The sequence below is a fragment of the Ictalurus furcatus genome, chromosome 10, assembly GCF_023375685.1.
Source record: "Ictalurus furcatus strain D&B chromosome 10, Billie_1.0, whole genome shotgun sequence".
Taxonomy (NCBI): Eukaryota; Metazoa; Chordata; class Actinopteri; order Siluriformes; family Ictaluridae; genus Ictalurus; species Ictalurus furcatus.
The window spans coordinates 23136228-23161446 of record NC_071264.1 but is presented as its reverse complement, the minus strand read 5'-3'; the positions used below and the strand labels follow the sequence as shown (position 1 = coordinate 23161446).

The 25219-nt window shown below is 40.6% G+C and overlaps 1 protein-coding gene across 4 annotated transcripts in view; it reads left to right on the top strand.

Annotated features, from left to right (window-relative positions):
• LOC128614124 (A-kinase anchor protein 13) overlaps positions 1 to 25219 on the top strand; it is a 96050-nt gene that overhangs the window by 38554 nt on the left and 32277 nt on the right. For 3 of the 4 annotated variants that reach the window (XM_053635427.1, XM_053635425.1, XM_053635426.1), the window contains exons 9-16: positions 10030 to 10114; positions 12225 to 12340; positions 15285 to 15583; positions 17661 to 17708; positions 18004 to 18069; positions 19465 to 19633; positions 22112 to 22214; positions 24967 to 25009. In XM_053635427.1, the coding sequence (XP_053491402.1) occupies positions 10030 to 10114; positions 12225 to 12340; positions 15285 to 15583; positions 17661 to 17708; positions 18004 to 18069; positions 19465 to 19633; positions 22112 to 22214; positions 24967 to 25009 (929 nt within the window). The remainder of the gene's footprint in view (positions 1 to 10029; positions 10115 to 12224; positions 12341 to 15284; positions 15584 to 17660; positions 17709 to 18003; positions 18070 to 19464; positions 19634 to 22111; positions 22215 to 24966; positions 25010 to 25219) is intronic. The other variant, XM_053635428.1, reaches the window with a different exon arrangement.

Genomic DNA, 25219 nt, shown 5'->3' with positions numbered 1-25219 from the left:
TAAGTACGTACGTAGGTAACCTGACTCTGAATACGTGTAACTTTCTATGCGTAAATATTGACGCAACTTTTGGATTTCAGACGCCGACACTGAATATGCATAATCGTAAACAATCCATTTTTAACCGTAGGTAAAACACAAAACAGAGGCTTTTCTGCCTGAACAAGAGCACAGCCTTTTATTTGCTCTCCCCCTTAGGGTGGATTCAGTGCTTTCTTACATGGGATTGTCAGTGTAATGTATTAACCTTAGGGCCAGCTGTCTTTTCACGCCTTTCCAAGTTCGTGCTGAAGTTTGTAATAAATTGCGTGCAGATCTCTCCTGCCAAGCTGAAGCTGTGATTCTCGCTTATCTCATCTTCAGGGATTATAAGCCGATGGAGAAAATCAGCATAAAGTGTTGCCTTATATTTAAGCAACCCCTGGGCTTCCTTATCTACTTTGCTACTAAGGGCGTGTCCTGTTGCGTGTGTATTCACAGCACGCTGATCACCGAAGACATCGGGCACGCCATAGGATGTCCATGTAGATCCTGAGGTCATGCAGACCTGTTATCAATCAGCAGCACTGCACAGACTTCCCTGCAACTCAGGAACTGAGCTCATAGGTGTGATTCAAAGAGAGAAGGGGTGGGGGTGGGGGGGTGAATATGGGCATGCAGAGGATGGAAAAGGGTGTGTATGGGTGGATACGTACAGAAGGAAAGGACATGCAACTGTGCGTGTGTGTGTGTGTGTGTTTGTGAGAAAGAGAGAGAGAGAGAAAGAGAGGGGGAGCAGAGGGCTGAGCGAGGTTGAACGAGTGAAAGGGGCCGGCTCTTCACACAGATGTGAAAGATTAGGAGTCTCTCATTTTTTCCAAAAGCTCCAGCAGCAGAGACGTTGCTCTTAAGGGCCTCATGTTGGAAATAAGCCCCGTTTTGCGGATCAACTTTTCCTTACTTTTTTGGGGAAAATGTACGAGAGACACAAGCGGCGGTACAGTTTGTGTGCGAAAAGAGGACGAGCTGTGGATGTGGTTTTAATAAAGGTAAGGAGAGACTGATTTTTTTTTTGTGTGTGTGTGTTTCAGTGTAACAACTTTCATAACTAAGTCGACTGGTTAACACAGAATTATATCATTGTCAGTCCGCCGTTTGCATCAGATTATGTGGAAGTTGAATCATAAGTTTGATTTCTTCATTAATGAAACTTGTCAAGTGATGAGTATCCAGCAGAATCATATGTCATACTGTCTGTGTGTACAGTATGTGTGTGTGTGTGTGTGTGTGTGTGTGTGTGTGTGTGTGTGTGTACAGTGTTTGTGTAATGAGGATGAATCAAGCCTGGGAACCCACTACTGTCCAGCATGAGAAGGCCGTGTTATTGATATGATGCATCACTTGAATCATTAATGTTTTTTTTTTTTAACCAATTCCCATGAGTTAGAGTTCTTGTAGGAAAATTACAGGTGTTGTGTGTTTCGAGTTCTTGTTTTTCTCATGCACATTAGCTGATAATGTTAAGGATTCTTTCGTAAATCACGGTGTAAAATTACAGGCTTTTCTTACAGTCAGTTTGGTCAGATCATCGTGCTTTAATGCGCAGATGCCTGGGATTGAACAGAGAAGGCTGTAATGAAACGGTCAGTCAGCAGACATTCCTCAGTTTGGTTTTGAAAACCCGTACCACTTAATGACTCCTTAAGGCAAGATATATTTTTCACTTTGGCTGTGCTGCAGCCTTTCTGATGGCTCGAGCACAGTGCTGTGGCAGTAATCTCTATGTGTGTGTGTGTGTGTGTGTGTGTGTGTGTGTGTGTGTGTGTGTGTGTGTGCGTGTGAGGAGACTGCACGGGCAAAAGGGGTGAGGGGATTTTGATGGCAGTCTGGAAGCCAGTGTCTCGATCCTAACGGTTTCCTTTGGCCCACGGCCTGGAGAGACTGATGGAAACGGGGCACTCAGCCAAGTGACTTCATACCACTGTACTTCAGCCCGAAATCTCGACACTTTTGACGCCGCTGCAGATTTAAGACAGAGCTTGGGAACATTTCGAGAATGCTTCTCTAAGAACGTAGCAACAGTGTGGTTACTAAGTGTTACTAGAAACAAAATTGACAGCAGCATTTTTTTTTTTTGGTTCCCAGCCTTTTGAATCAGGCATGCATCAAGACTGAGTCCTAGGACTGTTTATTTTTATCCCATGTGTGTTTTTATTGGGTGCATTTTCGAGTGATTGGCTTCCGACCAGGCCTGCTAGTGCGGCCCTGCACACTCCTCTCCCTGGTGCTACAGATCTGTAATGAGAACAGAAGTAGTGCCAGGTTCTTGTGAGAGACCTCAGGCCATTTCTGGTCGCATGCTGGGTAGCAGAAGCATGTACTTTGTGTTTGGTTGAGGGGTCTGTAACTGAACAAACAGCAGAGCTGAAAGAGTTTAAGCGAAATAACAGACAAAGCACAAGCTTCTGCTAAAGTTTGAATATCTATAACCATCACATCAGTGTTCAGATAATCAGATGATGCTATTGAGCTAGTTTTATTGCCTTCAGAGGGATCCGTCAATGTGTGTTTGAATGGCTTTATTTTACCATGCATATATCAAAGCACACACACATATATATATATATATATATATATATATATATATATATATATATATATATATATGGGTCATGGTGGCTTTGTGGTTAGCACATTTGCCTCGTACCTCCAGGGTTCGGGGTTTGAGTTGTGTGTGTGCGGAGGTTGCATGTTCTGCCCCGTGCTTCGGGGATTTCTTCGCAGATTTCCTCTGGTTTCCTCCACCAGTTCAAAGACATGCATCGTAGGATGATCGGCATTTCCAAATGGCCTGTAGTGTGTGAATGTGTGCGCGATTGTGCCCTGCAATGGTTTGGCATAGATTGATAGATAGATACATATAGAGATAGATAGATATGTATATATAGATATAGACTGTATTATAAAATGATTTGACCTACATGTAGGTTTAGGCGTACATCAGGTTTTTTTTATGGTTTTAAATTTGTTCATGATCGTGGCAAATAAAGAATAAACCACACCAGAGCATGCTGTTATAGGAATATAATAAACGACAGGGTTGTGTGATGCGTCACAGTTACTGTTACGGCACATCCCAAAGTGTTTTCTGACTCTTAAACCACACCGATTTGTCACCAATGACACTTTTTCAAATTAATGAATGACTTGCTTTTTAACCATTTATAGTTGCATTTAATGTATTGGAACATCTGTGAGACAAGTTTTCACAGCGTTATAGCAGCTATAAAGCATCATTCCTGCACCTTTTCTGTTTTTACCACCCTCTCGCTTGACGTTAATAAGACAACTTGTCCTACTACAGAGAACCTCTGTCCTGATGACTTTCCCATAGTGGAAAACGTACTTACTGTTACAAAGCGCTGACTCCTTATATAAATGGTAAACAAACATCTCCTAACAGAAAACGTCACCATATGATTCTAGGTTTATTTTGTATTAAAGAACAACACAGTTTTTAAAATCGTTTTATTATTAGTCTTAGATTACGTCGATCGTTCACCCTGTGAAACCTGCGATTTGTATTGGAGCAGAAACAAAAGTCAAGGCTGCTGCCGTTCAACACCTTCTGACCAATCAGATCTGAGAATTCAGCAGTGCTGTGGTAGAAACTTTTATATTAATGACACACAATATTGTTGTCAATATAGTCAATATGGCAATATAATATCGATATTGTAATACTTTAAGTCACAGTACAGTATTCTGAGATATCCTGGATATTGTGATATATTTTTTAAAGAAATGTTTCAACGTTTTTAAAAAAGGAGCCATTCATTGGAAGCAGCTAAACCGATGTTTTACCAAATCTTTTCAAATAAAAGCACAATCTTTCAAATAAACGTATAATCAAAATCGAACAGTTTTTCACTACTGTTTCGCTAGCAGTTTCTGAACAAACCTATATATCGCGTGTCATGGGAACGTCTTTGAGAATCGCAAGATGTCTCTTGTCTTTCATATTGAGAATATTGCGAATGGCAAGCACTACGCCTGTATTTCATTCAGGACGAGCAGTTTTGGGCAGCATTACAACTCCTGAGATAAAGTCTGCCCCATTTGAAAGCTAGCACAGCTGTCTTGTAAGGCCAATGGTTCTCAAAGTCGGGTCCAGAGACACCCAGGAGTCTGTGATGCTGTTAATCTGTGCTGCGAAAGGGTTCCCTGACTATAAAACTGTCAATGATTCAAGGTTACTTATTCTGAGTGAATTGTAAGAGAAAGGCATTACAGATTGTTAAACGTGAGAGAATAGTAGCTGTGATGCTGCTGAGTTTCATATACGGCAGCAAGACCTACTCAATCAATACTGATATAATTAAGGATACATAGGTAGTATGAAAAAAAAATTATTATTATGTTTTTTGATACTCGTTACTGATACAGATTTGAGGGCCCTACTTATCCTACTAATCAATCAGGGACGTCACATAACGTATTATTTAGCTTTTTTTTATGTTTCCCTGGTTTAAACGCAGCCACGAAGAGTGCACACGTGTGTGTTCACTCACTTATACTACTTAGTTAGTTGCTTTTTAATGCACGTAGTACATTAACTAGCTATATTAGTTAACTTGGATTGAGTACAGTTTCAATGGGGCTTTTTGTTTTACTTCTGTACAGCTGCGACTAAAGTACGTTTTGTTTGCATTGCGTCCGAATCCCTTGTTGTCAACGACCGATGCTGTCTGTGACTTATCATGGAGAACAACATACTGGGGAAGAGTTGTTATGTTCACTAAGCGTCGACTGTGGAATTGTTTTCCCGACCTAGCTAGTGTTGCTGCTTCATGTTACTAGCAGTGAACTCGTGCTGAAGACATTTTACATGTATTGAACGAAAATGCTAGTAGTTGCTTCTCTTGATTATTTTCGCTAAGAACGGTTTGCTTTGCTTTGATTTCCATCATTAATCGTGAAATAATATTCCAAACCATGATAAACGTCAGGAAATTTCATGCGGGCACCTGCAAAATGTCTGTTGTATGGTACTTGTACCATGCCACCACTTCAGCTTTATTTTTAGCTAAACATGAGTGTACGACTAAGCGTAATCATTTTATTACTTAAGCATCTGTATTTGGGGTTTTCCCCTGTGTTCACTGTGAGATATTTGTAGTACACACTGGTGGGAACTGCTGAGAGCAGGCCTCTGTGTGTATGTGGGTGTGTGTGTGTGTGTGTGTTCCATGCCTATCTACCCTCTCCGGAGGCACTTCCCGAGGCCTGTGCGTCGGACAACAGAGGGCTGTGTTCTCTCTCTCGCCTGCCTTCTCAAAGACACACAGTGGCTACTCAGTAGCACAGTTGGGAAGATCCCATCAATGGAGCGTTGTGTATCGTAATAGCTTTAAAACTGTGCAGAGATGCTGTGCCCCCACTCAAAAGCGCTAGCGCTGTAAAACTAATTAGCCTTCAACCAAAGGGGGAAGTTGTACCCACGCGCCACCCTCACGCGCCTCAGAAAACATCAGAAGATATAATCATTGCCGAGCTTGCTTTTATTTCTTTATTTGGATCGCTCTCTTTCTTCTACCACCCCGTCATACACAAAACCCACGGTCACTGTCTTCCATTTTTCTGCCGCATTCACTCCCTCGTGGCTGCTCTTTGTGGTTCTTCAACCCATCCCGGCTCTTGAAAAACCTGTTATCAGCTCTTTACCAAAGCGCTGTTTGTGTATAACAAAGCAGCAGAGCTGTGTTCTGCGAGCAGGTGAACATGCACTTTGCCTTTATTCTCATTTTCTGTTCTGGGTAGCTTTGTTCCCGACGCTGTTAGTAGCGTGCATAACATGATAGCTGTGTAAACATTACTAACAGGAGAACACGCATTCACCTTTTCCACATTATAGGGATCAAACGCTGACATTATTAGCGCTATTAAACTGGTTTATTATGACTGACTCACTGAATTACTGGTTAGCGTGTGACGTGAATTTCCAGGTGTTCTGCGACGCTTTCAGTTAGTGTTGCCTTCATTAACGATGGTTTAATATACAGTAGGGTCCAAAGGTTTTTTTCTTTTAAAACTGGAAATAAACAGAAAGATTTGGAACTTTTAAAACAGGGAAGGACATTTTCATGATTCTGCACTATTTCTAGGAAGGGGTGTGGGATATTGAGAAAAAAATCGATAAAAAATATCTAAATCGATAATTTCTCTAGAACTCAATTATAAATCTTCCTCATTTGTAAGTCGCTCTGGATAAAAGCGTCTGCTAAATGAATGAATGTAAATGTATAGTTTTTTAATGGGATTTTAGTCACATTGTGCAGTTTATGTGCCAGAGTTTGGCGACATGAATCATACTATTAATAATATTGATAATATGATTATAATCATACTGAAATATTTTCATCCAGACAGTGTGCATCTTGGGTCTGAAGTATTCAAAAGTTGTTTGAAGCCATCTCTCTCAGCTGCTTGAATGTGCACTTGTATCTTTTGCGATGTAACTGGTGACAGCATTTATGTCTTGTCAAGTGTTGCTTTCTCGTGATTGATAAATGATACCTCTAAACGTTGCTGAGTGTGTGTTTTTGTGCTGGTTAAGCCGTGTGATGGACAGCTGACTCCCGAAGCTTTTCATTTTCTTCATATTCAGTGCGGTGCTTAGTTCCCAGATGGTGAAACTAGCTAGTTGTCGAGCTGTCTTTAGCGGCAACCGATTTCCGACATTTTGATTTGCAGTTTGCAGAACCACCTCCATGCGAGTGAGGAAGATCCACGTCTAGCAATTCAATCTATTCAGTCGTAGATTGCGAGGCCGGTGGTGTTTGTATTTTACCTCCTGGCGCTGTTTGTTCAGTCGTTTTTTATCTTCAGTCATGCATTTTTAGGCAGCTACGCTACGCTGTGTGCACTCTCAATGTGCACCCGCAGTAGTCTATCCTACTAGGCTACTTCACGCTGTGAATGCTTGAACACTCAAGGCGTTTTATTTATTTATTTTGACTGGTTTTTGCAAAGTGACTTGAGAATGTCATTATTGTTATTGTTAGTTCGCACAAACAACAATTAAGATATTGTGCAAAAGATTTAACATGGTCAATTTATAAATAGGGGTAATATGATGGAAATAGGGATGTGCGATATGTATCGTAGGCAAAATGCATAATTTTCTTTGAGTCTTATCGACATTCCAGTGGATTTGCTTGAACACGGCTCATCAGGTTTTACACAAACTTGTTGAGTTTATGCCAGCTCGAGTGCATGCTGTCATTTAAGCCTAAGGGGAGCATAGCAAATACTAAGAAATTTTGAAATTCATTTCAATATTCTACTTTTAAGTGTTGAAATAATTTGTAATGAAAAAAATCGTATCATTACAAAAATACAAGTGTTTTCACTAGTGGTCTCATTCTTTTGGACACTTATGGGTAAAAATGAGATACCAGTGGAACCAAATTTATCAACTGCTGGAACAAATCTGCAAAGGCAAGTGGCCAAAAAAGGGGTAGCTACAGCAGAACTTCTATACATGCAGCCATATTGCCTCAGAGCATAGGCTTTCTGCCTGCTCTTAATCTTTTAATCTTTCCTCCATTTTCTTCCTAATTTGTTCATTTCTTTATCCTCCCCCAACAGCTTGTTCTCCCCTACCACCAGGGGTGTAGCCCCTTTTGCAAGATGTCTTTAGAACTCATTAAAAATACAGACTTCTGAATATGCCCCCCCCCCCTTTTTATTAATAATTACATCTTACATCTTTACATTACATTAGATTAGGAATTGATTGTGTGTGTGTGTGTGTGTGTGTGTGTGTGTGTGTGTGTGTGGTTGTCTGAGAGTGAGAAAGAGAAAATCATTTATTATTTTTCAAACCAAATTGTTGAGGCCCCCAGGGCGCCCCCTGGCCGCAGCCCCCACTTTGAAAACCACTGGCCTAGTGCATGCTTCTTCGAGGTACGTGAAGCCAACTGCCTCATCTTTTTGAACTCAAAGGGCAGTGTATCACTCCATGAGGAAAGCATTGTCTGCCCTCTTTCACATACATGAGCTCACATATGCCCAATATTGGCTAGTGCTGATGTGATTGACAGAGGAGAGAGCACGGTCACCGATGGCTGTGGCATCGTCAGGATTCGAACTCGCAATCTCCTGATGAAAGGGTGACTGAGCCACTATGGAGCTTTTACTGAGAGTCAAAACTGCATGGAAATGGGGTATGAGCTAACTGTGATTTAATGTAGCCGTAGCTTACAAAACAGTCCTCAAAGTGTTGCCAAAAATTGTGACAATATTTATATATTCATTTCCAATATTACTCTCTAAACTATCATTTTCATCATCAGAATCAGTATTTTGTTCGCTGACAGCTTCATCATCAGGTCCACCACCTAGCGACGCTTATATTTGATTACGTACTTGTTCTACAGTAAATCGCTGAGCCGTGTCAGAGGTAATTATGGTTGACGAATCAAATCATCATTGTTTATTAAAAATTTCCCCCTGGAGGATTACAGGAGAGGTGCACTTATTGAGATGTGAGAGATTCAATATTGTTGCACAGAAATACATACATACACTATTACATACCTCGGGTCAGAAGCGACCCTATGAACTTTTTACAATAAATTAATTCGGAAACAGATATTATTTTACAATTTTTTTATACTTTTTTTCTCGTTATATTGTTGATAATACATAGAATGTGGGATGCTAAGAGGGTAGTGGATGATGAGGTATGTGTTAAAGCGTTAAATGAATGCCTTACACCATTTCCATTGGTCTCAGCCGCAGATGCCTCATGAGCTTTAGAATCTTGAAACTTGCAATCTGATTGGATGTCCATACTTTCATGTATAGGCACTTCTGCACACTGGTGTCTAGCAGAGAAACAAATTTTAAACACAGGGACACTTTTCTTAGCAAGATCTGGTCACCAGACTGGGAAAGGTTTCCAGCATCACTTCTTTAAACGTTATTGTTTGAAACAGAGGGTTTGCAGTTTGCAGTGTCAGTCCAAAACTCTTCAGCGGTACCAAAATGTTGGTAAATATTGTGATTTGCGTGGTTGTATTGAACACCCCTAACCCTTGACTTTTGTGGGGTTTTTTTTCTTCTAAAATCCAAACTTTTTGAAACCATAAACGCATCCATCCATCCATTTTCTTTACTGCTTATACTACACAGGTTCGCGGGGAACCTGGAGCCTATCCCAGGGGACTAGGGGCACAAGGCGGGGGACACCCTGGATGGGCTGTCAACTCATCGCACACACACGCACACACACATTCACACACACCATGGACAATTTGGAAATGCCACTCAGCCTACAGCGCATGTTTTTGGACTTGAGGAGGAACCCGGTGTACCCAGAGAAAACCCCCGAAGCACAGGGAGAACATGCAAACCTTCAACCCACCCACCCTGTCCCTCACCATGAGCACATGTTCATCCAAATCAAGGCATATTTGTTGGTTTGGTGCCCATTTTTAGTCGGGTGGTTTTGCTCCTGATTGCTGGTATTATTTTTTTTGGTGTGAGGTGGTGTGTGTGTGTGTGTGTGTGTGTGTGTGTGTGTGTGTGTGTGTGTGGTCTGTGCCTAAGACCCATCTTCTTTGGAGGCCTTGGACGTATAGTTTGGCAAAACTACTCACTGATTTTAACCCCACGCTGTCCGTGGCATGTGTGCAGGATGCTGTCCGGTTCAGTGTGTGTGTCAAGCTTGAGTGCTGTCTGTGATGGTGAATGACAGGCTTCTGTAATTCGATAACATCAAGCCATACGAATAATAAGCATTTCTACTTCCCTGTGCGTTATAATAATTATGACCATTCATCCAGTCTGTTGATTTTTAAGATCCACACTCGTTGATCCAGTGCCAGATATTAGAGATGATAATATGTATTACGTGTCATGAGTGTGTGTGTGTGTGTGCGTGTGTGTGTGTGTGTGTGTGTGTGTGTGTGTATGTGTGTCAGCCCACTCTTTCCAGTTAGACACAGTCACATGCTTAATATTTCTTCCTGTTTCTACTTCCAGATTCACAGAGAGGGGCACTCGCTGTGTCTCGACAACTCCACACACAGCAGGCCTCTAGAGAAGAGACACAGCTCTGCTTCCACAGGTAAGGCTAATGCTTTTCTCAATGGACAGTCTCATGCTTTTCTCACTGGACTTTTCTCACTGGACAGTCAGTTCTTTAGCCCAGAGGTAATGTTTATATGATCTAGCATATATAATATATCAAACTATTAGGCCAATACTTTGTGTCTACAATGGTCTAAATCATGTAGACACTGATGTTTTCATTCACAAAGTTTATGTCTGAATACCAACTGAGACAAATACGTCTCAAATACAAGAATGTATATCGATTCGTTTGTATTAGAGATGCAAACGAGTAGCTGGCATTTCTACCCACGCTTTTCCAGTGTTTCCCAGAAAGAAAGAAAAACCCTTTCCAGTTTAGGCCACACCTTCTTCGGGGTTAAATCCGAATGCAGGTACAGATACAGATACAGACAGTGGCATTAGGTTATACCCCTAAATTGTATATTTATTAACATGAATGTGACAGAATATGAGAATTTCGATTTCTAAACTTTACAGGCATTTGTAGGTTCTGCTGTGGTTTTTGTTACTCTACTTTTAAACTGTTAAAGAATGACAGAATAAACAAACACATCTTCAGTCTTGGTCATCTGGGATACGGTGTATTGAAATGGAACATAAATGAAAGACTAGTTTTATTCAGTTTTTATCCGGGTCTCTAAATCTTACAAGCGTTTGTACGTTCTATTGTCATTTCCGTTACGCCACATTTTTAAACACCACAAATGAGAATAAATGACCACATCTTCAATCCTAGTCATCTGAGATGTCATTTAAGGAAATGGAACGCAAATGAAAGATATATTGTGTGTGTGTGTATATATGTATATATATATATATATTTAGTGAGAAATTGCTGGTAATCCAAATAAAAAGCTCTAAGCAAGCCAGTTTTTAAGCAAACAGACCGTTATTGCATATATGCCAATGCGTGACATCACTGAAATGCCACGGCTATGACAGAATCTATAGAGTGTCCTGCAGTTGCTACGTAGACGCAAATGAGTCAGCTGTGTAGTGTCTGAATGGCGAGGCCCTGCTTATTGAGCCGGGGTCTGATACACGGCAGAATGCACTCATTGTTCATGCCAGCTCTTCATCTGCACCAGCTGTGTGTAGGTCTTGTTGTTTTTTTTTTTGCTTTGATGTTTGAGCGTGACATGACAGGATGCGTGGCAGGAAGTGCTATAGATAACTTATGCTTCTGATGAAGGGAAACGTTCCAGTAGAAGAGTGCCTTATTATATGAAAGGTCATAAATCGCTGATTCTATAAGATTTCTCTTGCAAGCGCAGCAAGTAAAAGGGTAAAAGTAGTTTTTGCTTCGCTGCATGGCGGATTAGACTGGCTTCGTTGTTGTTGTTGTTGTTGTTTTTTCGCACAAAAAAATGAAAACAAAATACAACCTTTTTTTTTTTTTTAAATACAGCAATAAAAAAAATGCTTTCATGCAGAAATACTCTCATACCCATATAGGATGTTTGTTTGTAATGCCCTATAATGAACATGAGATGAGCTTCGAATGAGGACGTTTCACTGAATCAGTGTTCCTCATTAGAGGGACGTGTGGACAAAGTGGACCACGACCACTCCTTCTTTTCTCAAGACAGCATGGCACCTGTGGTGTGTGTGACAGCTGATGAGACTCTGACACACACGCCTGTGCTGACACTATATAGTAGACTTCAACAAAGAGCTAGCTGTGCTGTCTTCAACAAAAACTAGTAACGCTGTAGAAATGAGAGACGGATGCGAATAATGGGACTCATTTGCAGTTCTTCTGGGTTTTGTTTTCCCTTTCCTGTGCGCTTGGGACTGGTTATCGATTGCGTGTGACCGAATGATACAACTGTAGTGGTGATATTAGCATTGAAGATTCAGATGAGGAGATGCTCCATTGGGAGAAAGCCAAGATTTTAGTCAACAGAAAAAGACTGTTAGAAGAAGCAGTTTAGATTTTTCTGCTAAATCAGGTGTGTCAGTATTTTATTTATATATATTTATTTATATTGCTCAGCAGGGTTTTTATATCCAACTATGAGAAAATCTGAGAATTGAGAAGTGAAAATGGTAAAAATACGCCTTTGTGTGTGTGTGTGTGTGTGTGTGTGTGTGTGTTGCAGAGAGTTCTCGGTCTCCAGCTCGATACAGCACCGGCAGCACAACCCTCCGAGATTCAGGCAGTGACACGGATGGCTTCATCAGCACTGACACAGGAGAAGACAGCGTCTTCAGAAAGGTGAGAGAGACACAGAGAGAAATGGAAATATGTGGAGGAATCAAGACAGGAAACGCAACAACTTCACATGGCTCTGTTGTTTTGTTATTGTTTAACTGATCAGCAATTAGTTTTTTCGTCATTGTCGCGAACAGAAATGCTTAATTTTGCTGTGATTTTCGTGCTTTAGTTGCTTTATTTGAGTTTTTCTGTGCTTTTTTGTTGTTGTCGCAGAAATCTACTTGATTTTGGTGAAATTGCAGTTGTTTTACTCGGTCTTTTAGCTATACTAATGTTCGTAAATGAGACCCTTTAGTAAATGAGACTAATGTTCGTAAATGAGACAAGTAGCTATACTAATATTCGTAAATGAGACCCTTCAGCTATACTAATGTTCGTAAATGAGACCCTTCTGCTATACTAATATTAGTAAATGAGACCCTTCTGCTATACTAATATTAGTAAATGAGACCCTTCTGCTATACTAATGTTCGTAAATGAGACCCTTTAGTAAATGAGACAAGTAGCTATACTAATATTCGTAAATGAGACCCTTCAGCTATACTAATGTTAGTAAATGAGACCCTTCTGCTATACTAATGTTAGTAAATGAGACCCTTCAGCTATACTGATGTTAGTAAATTAGACCCTTCAACTATAATAATGTTCGTAAATGAGAACCTTTAGCTATAATAATGTTTGGGAATGAGACCCTTTAGCTATAATAATGTTCGTAAATGAGACATGTAGCTACACTAATGCACGTGATACGCGGTACTCGAAGAGGGCTTTGACTGAATGCGCAGTGTGATGACGTCACATGATGTGTCTAAGATCAAATCCGCAGATAATCTGCGTTCATTTTGAAAAATTGAGTTTTGATTTTGCGTTAATTCCTGTGATCGCTAAATCCTGGAGGGACTGATTAAGGCAGCTTCTGGAGTGTTGTGATTTTTCGACGATTTCCATTTTGATGATTTAGTGAACAGTTCATGTTGCCGACAGTGAGACTGTTAGCTGTTAGTGACAATGTTAATTAAATGCACAGCGTCTGAACTGTTTTTCCATTTGGTTTTCTTCAGAAATAGAAATTCTACAGAAAACCACATTCTGCGCTCTTGTTTTCTATAGGGTTTAAGAAACAGGAGCCCCGATACGGTAAACTAGCAAAACCTAGAAATGGTGCATAGACATAGATACCATTTAAAACATTACAGACTACATCTTAATTTCGAGGCAAGCAAAACTAACTCCTAGTGATAATTCCTTTTTCTTGTTCTCACATCCTTAACCATGGAAAGGAACTCTTTTTTTTTTTTTTACCAGGTAGATTTTCTTAATGCTCAGTCACTGTTTATGACAAATATAATTAGTGCAGTTGATGCTTATGTAACAATTCCATTTAAATATTGCATAATTCCATATTATTTCATAGTCTTGGTCTCCTCACTATTATTCTTAAACGTGCAAAATAATGGAAATAAACTGACGAGTGGTACCTCCCTGCTAATCCTGCAAGCTAGACGTCTAAAATTCGCTAGAGTCATCAGATTCAGCAGATTTCATCACTAAAGAAGCGATTAAACTGCCGTGACAGATGACCGACTTGTTTACTCAAAACTGCTTCAAGCAAAACACCTTAATAACTTTAATTAACAGGATTCCATGACCGTTTTTCCGTAAGCGTGATCCATTGATTACATGGAGCTTTGTGGAAAGCTGGCACATCAAGGGGTATATGTAGGGGATTGTGGAGAGCCAGTCGGATCGAAGATTCTGAAGCTTGTGGCCAGAAAATTGTACAAAACATATCAGACACTCTGATGCGTGATATTTGGCAAAATCTTTGCATAGTCACTTATTTTGAATTCTACATGCCATTTGTATTTCTTTTAGCATTACCTGTATTGGTAAGAAGTATGACGGTCATGTGACCAGAGTTGTAATACTCTAGGTTTCCATCTACTCTGTGAAAGCTCGCCCACACACATGCCCTCATAGTCCTCGTCTTCTTCACACACATGCGTTGGAAGTCATTTCTGGGACACATGAATAGAAAGCTTTCATCCCCCAGAGTCCCAACAAAACCCCCAGTGTGTGTGTGTGTGTGTGTGTGTGTGTGTGTGTGTGTGTGTGTGATGTAGGCACAGAGCCCTTCCACTCCCTCCACTCTCTCTCACACTACTTCTGCACAGCACAAGGGACTGGCCAAAGCCTCACACCCAGCACCATGGGATTAGTTCAGGCTTAAAGGTCTTTGTAAAGTTTGGAGTGCGGTTTCTGTTTTTCTGTTTGTGTGTGTGTGTGTATGTGTGATCGGTGACTTCGCACTGTAGGTAGCGACCGTCGGAAACTTTTCCCCTCGTAGTCTCATTTCACAGGCTGAGTCACTGTTTCTCTTGGGTCCTGTTCTTCCCTTTATACCGCACTGATCCAAAAAGAGTAAAACTGTGATTTGTTATAGGAATGGTTTTACCAAATTATTGGTGTCCGAGTGTTCTCAGTCATTATAAGCGGCGCTAGCATTTTGTCTGAATCGTTCCATTAAATAATGCTGTGCCTTGTTAAATCAACCTGATAGTGAGTGATTGAGGTCAAACCGAATTATATTACCAAATTGCTGACTGCTGATGATGTCTGTAAAGTTGTAGATTTCTAAAAAAAAATTTTTTAAATGGCATAACCAATAGCACAGATAGGTCTTTATTGTTGACCAGGGATTAGAAATTAATTATTTTTCATTTCGGTTGATTCAGTGATATTTTTACGTTCCATCACCCGCCCCCCCACTTTCGAATGAAAAGACATTTTGACATTTGACATTCAGACATTTTGTGTCTGGAAAGTTATATTGGTTATGTTTTCGATGATGTTCAACAGTTTTCATTCCCCTGTAACTACAAACCGACAAAAACTCTCAGTAGACCTGAGTCTATCTCACTCTGTCTGTCTCTGTCTCTCTCAGGGCCAGGAGGTTCTAGGTGTGAGCGACAGTGCCAGCGAGGTGTCCGTCTCCTGCTCGTCCACAGACGACACGGCCAGCCTGTGCCAGCCGAGTTCCTCCACCGAGAGCTCTGTAGAAGTGCGGTGCCGAGGAGCAGGAGGAGGAGGAGAAGCCGAAGAGGAGGCCAAAGACCACGTGACCGAGGTCCCACTGCGCTCATCTCTGCTCCGCTCCTCTGTCCGCTCACAGTCTCCATTCCGCCGTCACAGCTGGGGGCCGGGCAAAAACCAGGCTGGAGAGGGAGACATGAATCAGCGCAGGTATGTTAGAGGACGGAAGACACCATGGGATACACCATGGGGTGTATGATAGTTCAAAAGTCTGTGTCTAACTTACAGTTACATTGAATGTTGTGTCCTTAACTCCAACAAAAATGTCTCTGTTCTTAAAGGACAGAGTACAAAATATAGAACGCACATCTGGGCATTTTAGCCATGCAGGTAAATGTATGTAAATGTAGGTAAAAAAATGACTGACAGTCGCTACAGCGTTATTAGCGTGCACTGATTGGCCACTTTATTAGAGAGACCTACCTTGTTGATCCAGCATGTACGTATGTGGTGGTTTGGGAAAACTCATCGGATGTGGATGAATTCTGCCAACAATAACAGCCAAAAATGACCAAAGTATTGCTGCCAGTACTATACTTCAGCATTTGTACTTTAAGAAAACAACAACAACAAAAAAAACACTTCAGCAAAATTACGTCGAAATGTTTTATTCACTCGCATCATCAAAACCTAGAAGAGTGCTTACACACTCTTACAGATGTCAGTAGACGATATTTTAGATTATACAGTCGAGGTCATTAGTTCACATACGCCTTGCAGAATCTGAAAAATTTTAATAATTAAAACAAATATAAGATGCATCTTGTTTTTTTATTTTGTCCTTTCACATAGCAGATGTTTACATGTAGTCCACAAGACACAATAATAACTGAATTTACACAAATGAACCGGTTCAGAAGTTTACATACGCTCGATTATTAATACTGTGTGTCGTTACCTGGATGATCACCGACATGATGTTTTTATGTTCTGTGATAGTTGATCATGAGTCCCTTGTTTGTCCTGAGCGGTTAAACTGCCCACTGTTCTTCAGAAAAATCCTCCAGGTCCTGCACATTCTTTGCTTTTCCAGCATCTTCTGCATGTTTGACTCCTTTTCAGCAGCAGCTATATGATGTTGAGATCCATCTTTTCACACTGAGGACAATTGAGGGACTCGTACACAACTATTACAAAAGATGCAAACATTCACTGACTCTCAAGAAGGCAACACGATACATTAAGAGCCGGGGGGGATGTAAACTTTTGAACAGGATGATCGGTGTAAATTATTATTAAGGACTAGTTCCTAGCTCAGTAACACTGTTACCCCTGCCTCTACAATGACAGTGTCACTGTAGTGCCGAGAACAGTCCAGTCCACAAATGATGGACAGAGCGCGGTCGGCAAACTGCATAGCAGGAGTTAGTAATTACAGCCTGTAATTGTACATCTCCAAAATGCTTCGAAAGCCTCTTTTCCATTACATGGCTGAATGATTACAGCTGCATCACGGCATCACGCTGTTTTGTGCAGTGCTCAAAAAGTAACACCAATACCATGTCCCATATTTGTAATAAATATGCAGCAGTTTTTAAAATATGTTGTATGTGATGAATTATGCCGGTGTATTGATTCAGAATACGAACCTGTAATTGAGAATAACACTGCTGGAAAAGGAAGTGTACTGTATGTTCAGCCATGCTACAGTATTATTAAAAGAAATGGCAAGGAATGCTAAAGGAAACGATATTAAAGCCGTCCACCACTCATTTGTTTTCGGAAGCGCACGGCAAATAAATCATCTGAGAATATGAGAAAATGAAATTTCAGAGTTTCATAATAGGATTTATCAAACCGCTAGAAAGCATTCGTCTCCATTTTTAGATCATTTATTCATGAGGGCGTATAGTAAGTATCAGCCGGGTTTAGTGTAGGTTTCTGTGTACAGTAGGATTAAAAAAATAGACGACGTCGGAGTTTGATCATGAGTGGAAATGAAACCGTATACGGTATCCGTCTGTGCAGTGGGTCATTCAGTCAGGACTTCTGAGTCATCAGAGGACACACTTTCACCATCCCATCTTTTTCAAACCTTTTCACTCTCCCTTCCTTTTGTAATCTGTAGATCAATGTTTCCTTAAACACTTAGACTGCATGCTCAGTAATGATTAAGGATTGGTCTTCTGTCACCTGCTCAGGCTGTTTTAATAAAAAGCAATCTCACTCACTAGTTCTGCTTTCTCTCATCTTTTTTTTTTTCCCTGCCTCATCCGTCCATTTCCAGTTATTTACGAAGTCCCGGGGATCTAAAGCCCACCTTTCATAGAAGAAGGTATCATCTCTTTCAAATGCTTCTTTTTTCTTTCTTTTCCTTTTTTTTTTTTTTTTTTTTATACTTCTGTAATTCATATTCAATTTCTGTGAAGGTCTGAAGATAATCTCCTTAGGCTTTGGCAATCCTTCCTGTCATTTCAAAGACTTAATTCCATTAGTTCATTTTCATTCAGCATGTCTCAGATCATAAGCATTGAGAGCAAATGAATTTTTCTTTTTTTTTTTTTTTTCTTTCTGCTTTCACTAAACCTCAAAGTGTCTTTGGTTTTGGTTCATCTTCATCCCTTTCTCAGTCATAGCTGGTGTCCCACTGAGATCCCCTTCAGTTCTGACCTGGATGAGATTAGCCAGCTTCTCAGGTACAGCATGTGTTATTTTGTGTGTGTGTGTGTGTGTGTGTGTGTGTGTGTGTGTGTGTGTGTACATGCATTTGCTCAGGAAAAGAGCCAGCCCCTTTTTGACTTGTGCATGCAACTTTTGCATTGAGATTTGCATCACCTTTTTTTTTTTTTATCGCATGAGACAAAGAGAGTTCGTGCCGATTTGGTTTGCTACGATTTAACTCGGCTTAAGTGCAGAGTAAGCTTCAGAGAAGGAAATACTGCTGGAAATACTGCTGCACAGGCTTTTGAAACAGGATGACTAATATACTCATTGTCGTAACTTGTGCAGATGACAAGTAAGTACAGCTCTTGAGCAAAACTGCATCTAAAGAACATTGACTGAGCTGATATTGCATAACAAACATGTTCTGGCATTAAGTTAACCTTTTCATGCATAGTGTCCAACCTTACTGTATGTACACTCGAGGACGTTTTTAGGAAAAATAGAAGATGCAAATCACCTCCAAATCACTTGTCAGCATTAACTGTGCAAACTTTCTAGGCAAAATATTAAACTAAATGAAAAAAATATTTTGTGATAAATTCTGGTGAAAACATAGTATTATTATCGAATATATACATTTTTATTTTGATATAAATTCTGATATTTTGGTATTTTGTGATAAATTCTGGTGAAAACATAGTATTATTATCGAATATATACATTTTTTTACTGCCAAAATGAGCTGCATCGTGCAACAGGTCTAAACTCTGTAAATTTGTCAAGAATACGGCTATATTTTTGTTCAAAAATGATTTTTTTGTATAATTCCGGTCAATATTTTAGACCTGAATTGTAACCTTATTACTCATAGTATTCCTTCACATGGATAAACATTTTTAAATGCAGGTGATATTTAGAGAAAAAAAAGTCAAATGAAAAAACCATCGGAAGAATCTGGAAATGTTTTATTTTTTTTTTTAAATGTTATGTATGAAAGGATTCATTTAGATTACGTTACATTAGATACTGAATGGTTTCAGTGTAGTAGTAGTAGTAGTAGTAGGTGTAGTAATGTGGCCATAATGAAAATCAGTCTTTTTTCATTGTGAAAGTCTGTAGAGTTTGCTATGTTATGTCATTCTAAAGTTATTAGCACATTAAAGATGTCTTTGTGTTGTTGAAAGAAGGAAAGAAAAATCAGCCTTGCGTAACTACACACAAGCTCTTTCCATAAAGTAGAGATAACTCAGTCCATCGGTGTGCGGTGTGTTTTGCAAGATTGTTCTGTCATTGTCACCTTGCACTTCCTCTTCAGCTGGAAATACCAAACGTTTAACACTTACAGAGCTGCGTGCATGCTAGCACTCTGATGAGGTGTTCAAGACGTGGGACTGTTGGATTTAAAAGCTTCTCTTGTACACCAATAGTTACAGCCTAGAGGGTCTGGACGCAGAGAGGGATGATGGGAAACGATGGCAGGCGCAGGAAGCACGCTCCTCTCAGGACCAGCAGAGCGAAGACACGGGCTCCCAGGTGTCTCTCACTGAGGAAGGGCAGGAGTCCGACCTGGGAGACAGCAGCAGTCTGGACAGTCAGGTAGGTGATATTTAATGGTCTGTTGTCCACCAGGGATGACATTCCCAGTCAGGAGCAGTTTGTTTTTTTAGCACGTTAGCACGTTCGTCTCACACCTCCAGGGTCCGGGGTTCGATTCCCGCCGGGGCCATGTGTGTGTGGAGTTTGCATGTTCTCCCCGTGCTGCGGGGGTTTACTCCGGGTACTCCGGTTTCCTCCCCCAGTCCAAAGACATGCATGGTAGGCTGATTGGCGTGTCCAAAGTGTCCGTAGTGTATGACACTACGGACACATGAACGGACATGTGTCCGTAGTGTCGGACACATGAATGGGTGTGTGAGTGCGTATGTGATTGTGCCCTGCGATGGACTGGCACCCTGTCCAGGGTGTACCCCGCCTTGTGCCCGATGCTTCCTGGGATAGGCTCCAGGTTCCCCGCGACCCTGAAAAGGAGTAAGCGGTTGAAGATGGATGGATGGATGGATGGATGGTTTGGATAATGAGCTGGTGAGATAAGGCAGGTGGGTTAGGGCAAGGAGACATGCTGTGTGTGTTTGTGTGTGTCCCTCTGCAATCACAAATACCTCCCTCTGCAATATGAGAGGAAGAAAGAGGACAAGGGGAGGGTCCAGAAAAAAAAAAATCAATGTGACACAAACTCGTTCTCAAGGGTGCACATTATTTCACTCTTTTTACTTTTCTTGCTTTCCAGTGCTTTCTGAATCACATCAACATAAACATACACATAGTTCTGTGCAGCTCAGTTCAGCTCTCTCTGTGTCCCTCTCTCTCTGTGTGTCTCTCTCTCTCTGTGTGTGTCTCTCTCTCTCTCTGTCTCTCTCTCTCTTTCTGTGTCTCTCTCTCTCTGTGTCTCTCTCTCTCTCTCTCTCTCTGTGTGTCTCTCTCGCTCTCTCTCTCTCTCTGTGTCTCTCTCTCTGTGTCTCTCTCTCTCTGTGTCTCTCTCTGTGTGTGTGTCTCTCTCTCTCTCTGTGTCTCTCTCTGTCTCTCTCTGTCTCTCTCTCTCTCTGTGTCTCTCTCTCTCTCTCTCTCTCTCTGTGTCTCTCTCTGTCTCTCTCTGTGTCTCTCTCTCTGTCTCTCTCTCTCTCTCTCCGTCTCTGTCTCTCTCTGTCTCTCTCTCTCTCTCTGTGCGTCTCTCTCTCTGTGTCTCTCTCACTCTGTCTCTCTCTCTCTCTCTCTCTCTGTAGCTCTGTCTCTGTGTGGCTCTCTCTCTCTCTGTCTCTCTTTCTCTCTGTCTCTTGCTCTCTGTGGCTCTCTCTGTCTCTCTCTGTCTCTCTCTCTCTGTGTGCGTCTCTCTCTCTCTGTGTCTCTCTCAATATGTCTCTCTCTCTCTCTGTGTGGCTCTCTCTGTCTCTGTCTCTCTGTCTCTCTTTCTCTCTGTCTCTTGCTCTCTGTGTCTCTCTCTGTCTCTGTCTCTCTCTCTCTTGCTCTCTCTCTCTCTGTGGCTCTCTCTCTGTGTGGCTCTCTGTCTCTCTTTCTCTCTGTCTCTTGCTCTCTGTGGCTCTCTCTGTCTCTCTCTGTCTCTCTGTCTCTCTCTCTCTCTCTCTCTCTCTCTCTCTCGTGGTGCTCCTCTCTGCATTCACAAACCTTAGCTGGACCACGCCCCCGCCTACACAATCAATTATCAGAGATTTTCTTCGGACAACATTTAATAATCTTTAACTGTTCTAAATAAACAGTGCACATGAGTGCTTCCTGATTCTGTCCCTGGAGTAAAATGTTTTGGGGTTTTTGTGTTTTTGTTTTGTTTCATTTCTTTTTTTTTTTGCTCTGATACACCTGATTCAAAAAATCAGCTCATTAAGTAAGGTGTTAAGGAAAGAAAAAAACACATCAGGGCATGCTGTTATAGGAAAATAATCAGTGATTGAGTAGGTTGGTGTGGCCGGATACAAAGTGTAGTTACTGTCACCATCCTGAAGGTGATTATTTTCCAATGACAACATACTTTCCAGAAGTGTTTTATTCCTTTATACCACATAAATATATATTACAATTTTGTTTATTCAATTAAATAAGAAGACATTGTACATTTTATTTGTTTATACATACAGTACATACAGAGGTGTGGAACATTGGTGAAACAAGCCAGACAGTCCCCAGTCTCTTTTTCCTCTCTTTTTTAATAATAAGACAAAAACTGTAAGGTAATAAGACAAAAAAAGAAGACAGTTTGTCATGTTACAGCAGAAAAGCTGTCCTGGAGACTTTCCTGTGTCTGAAAACTTACAATTACCGTGCTCATATTACAGCAAGTCCATTAATCTAAACCATGTGGCCTGCACTAATATCAGAGCTGCTGTTATGGACAATTAATCAGCATGTTGCGGCCAATCAGGATCAAGAATTCAGCAGTGCGCTGACATAATTAAAATGATATCAGTGGCTAGTCATTACAAGACAACATTTAACAATCAGTGTTGTCAAGCATGTACATTCTGGAACATTCTGCATCAGTGACGCACACATATTTTCTTTTAGAAATCGAGAAGATATCGGCCATTCCGGCGCGGCTGTCAGTCTATGACTCTTCCCCTCCGAGAGAGCGTCTCCATGCTGTCCATCAGTCAGAGGGACATCGACGGTGAGTCATGTCTTGCTGTCTGTGAATCTGTTAGAGTATAAAAGACAAACTGATTGTAGAGCAGAACGGTTATTCTGAGACGTTTGCTAAATATAATTGGAAGCTCTGCAGTGCTCATCGTGTATGGTAGAGACTAGTATTACCGAAAAAGTTTTTTTTCTTGAAGCCCCGTATTTTCTCCCTCTAAGTTCTACTTCTGTATCTTCAGAGAAATAACTGCTGTTAATAAAGTGCTGTTATGGTTTCTTTTATGCCCTCAATTGCCATCGTTCAGCAAAAGCAAGGGTTCGGCAAAAGAGACGGCTTTCTTTTTCCTTGAACATCGCGCCACTTCTTCACAAATCCAAACGTGATTTTTCAGTCAGCTCTTCATCCAGTGATGAGGAGGACTCTATAAGTAAGTTATAGCTATAGAGAATCAACAGTGGTGATAACTTTACAATCCCCTAATAGAAACTAGTAGAAACATTGCAGCTAGCTGTAGAAATGTAGGTATTAGGTAGAGGCTGTGGCTCCGGTGCTAGAGCTGGCTGTCTTCTAATCGTAAAGTTGCCCCAAGTTGCTCCTGATGACAGTCTAGCACCTTGCGTGTGTGTGAATGGGTGAATGAGAAAGTTTTGTAGAACCGCTAAAGTTAAATAAGCACTATATAAGTGCAGACCACAGTTAGAATGGGCCTCAAGTAACAAATATCAAGCTGGCTCCAAAAGTATGTATTCAGAAATTCTTCACAAGAGCCTTCACAGTCTGTTCAGGAAAAAAACATTCCAAGAGCTCCTGGGTTTGTGTTTTTTACATATAAGAGTTTTAAATTTACATATAAGGAGATTCGCTACATTATATGTATACACTGAAAAAGACCCATGTCACACCCCTCTTCATCTCCCTCCACTGGCTTCCTGTAGCCGCCCCTATCAAATTCAAGGCCTTGATGCTCACATACAAGACCTTGTCTGGAACAGCACCGCCCTACATCAACTCCCTCCTGAAGGCTTACGTTCCCTCACGCAGTCTGCGATCGATTAACGACCGACTCTTAGTAGTGCCTACTCAGTGTGGCTCAAGGTCCCTTTCCAGAACCTTCACACTATCTGTCCCTCAGAGGTGGAATAAACTTCCAACCTCAATCCAGACCACAGAATCTGTCACTATCTTCAAAAAACAGCTAAAGAGACACCTCTTCCATGAACACCGAACTAACCCCTAAAACACCAACCCCCACATTATCCTTTAAAAAAACAAACAAAAAAAAACTCTGGCACTAACACCTCTACTCTGTGCATTTTGCTTTTCTAGAACTCAAGTAAAAGTTCTTGTACAGTAGCACCACTTGTATTGTTCTCCGCTTGATATATCGCTTTGCTTGTATTTCCTCATTTGTAAGTCGCTTTGGATAAAAGCGTCTGCTAAATGAATAAATGTAAATGTAAATGTAAATGTACATGATTGATTGACTTCATATCATATAATTAGCTATGGATTATGTCAGTTGCACACACAAATGTATTACAATAGATGTATTACATGTATTATACTAGATATTCAATTAGATATTCAATTAAGTGAGCCCTATAAAAGGAGTTAGAGTTATGCTCCATTTAAGTAAAGGTCGTAATTCATCATTTTCGACCTCCAACTAAGAAAAACCAAATAAAACGCTCCTTCAATTCGGAGTTCCTACTCAGGAACTCGGGAAGGTCTCCTCAACCACAAGTTCATCAAGTGATGTCAAATCAACATGGCTACTAAAACCATCAACAGTAAACAAATCAGTACTTCTTACCTGTAAACGAGTTGTGCTGTATGTACTAGTATTTGCTTTAGATCAGTCAATATACAGACAGTGAGGTTTTTCCCACTTGCGCAGAGGTCAAAAATGACATAGTTCCTGCACTGCTTTAAGATTTAGAGCATGTCATGCTTAGGAGATGTTTTATTTTATTTATTCATTTAGTTATTTTTTTAAAAAAGTTGCCATTTTGTCATTTTCAGCCCTATGATCATTGCCTTTTATGGAGTTTTGAGGGCATCACTGAATGCAAATTAACCGTGCCATGAATGTGCTTGGTAATTTACGATGATTGGCATTTATTAATAGATAAGCATGAATATCATGAAAATCAGCATGAAAATCAGCATTACCAAAACTTAAATCCGGTGGGAATTTTTAGTTCGGTTTGGCCGACGGAAACATTTCCACACCACTTTACTAAAATATTGGTAATTGAAGCCCACTGTTTCACACAACACCTTAAAATGCAAACACGGCTGCGAAATGACTGCTTTTGAGCCCAGCAGTTATTTTCGCCCTCTTGAATCCCCATGCTTTTACTGTGGGTTAAAGATTAGAACGTACTGAAATGTTTACAATATTTTTCCATCTCCATGGCTGAGTTGCTAACAACACAACCTTGCCAACTTTCTCTACTTTGTCTTTTTTTGGAACCGTTTCTCCCAAAGCCCCTGAATTACCGTCTTTCAGCGTGACTGTAAAAACCGAGACACTTTTTTTTGCGGTTTTCATATTTGCAATAGACATGTCCCTGCTTTCCCATGACTCTTATACAAAAGAATTTGAGAATCTTCTCTTTTCACAGTGCGATAAAATAACCATATGACAAAAAATTCTAATGAAGAAAATAAGATAGAGTTGATATACTAAGCAAACAGTTTGTTTTGGTTGAATATATCCTTAATAAGTGAAAATCATGATTTGACTTTGATTTGCTTTGCTTTATTGCTGTCCTTCCAGCTATGAGATCCTGTGGTAGCACTTCAAATTCTCTGGCCTACAGGTAAGAGCTCCCACAGTTTGCTAACTATTGTGAAAGATTCAGTGAGTATAACTTTGTACCGCCCTGCCTACACTGCGTATCCCAGGAGCTCTGCAATATTAATAGTCAATCATTTTAATATTACACCAACTGTAGTATTAATGTACTGTTGGGAAACTAAATATTTAGAGCACTTAGAGAGTATACATATATTATATATACGCTGAGTTG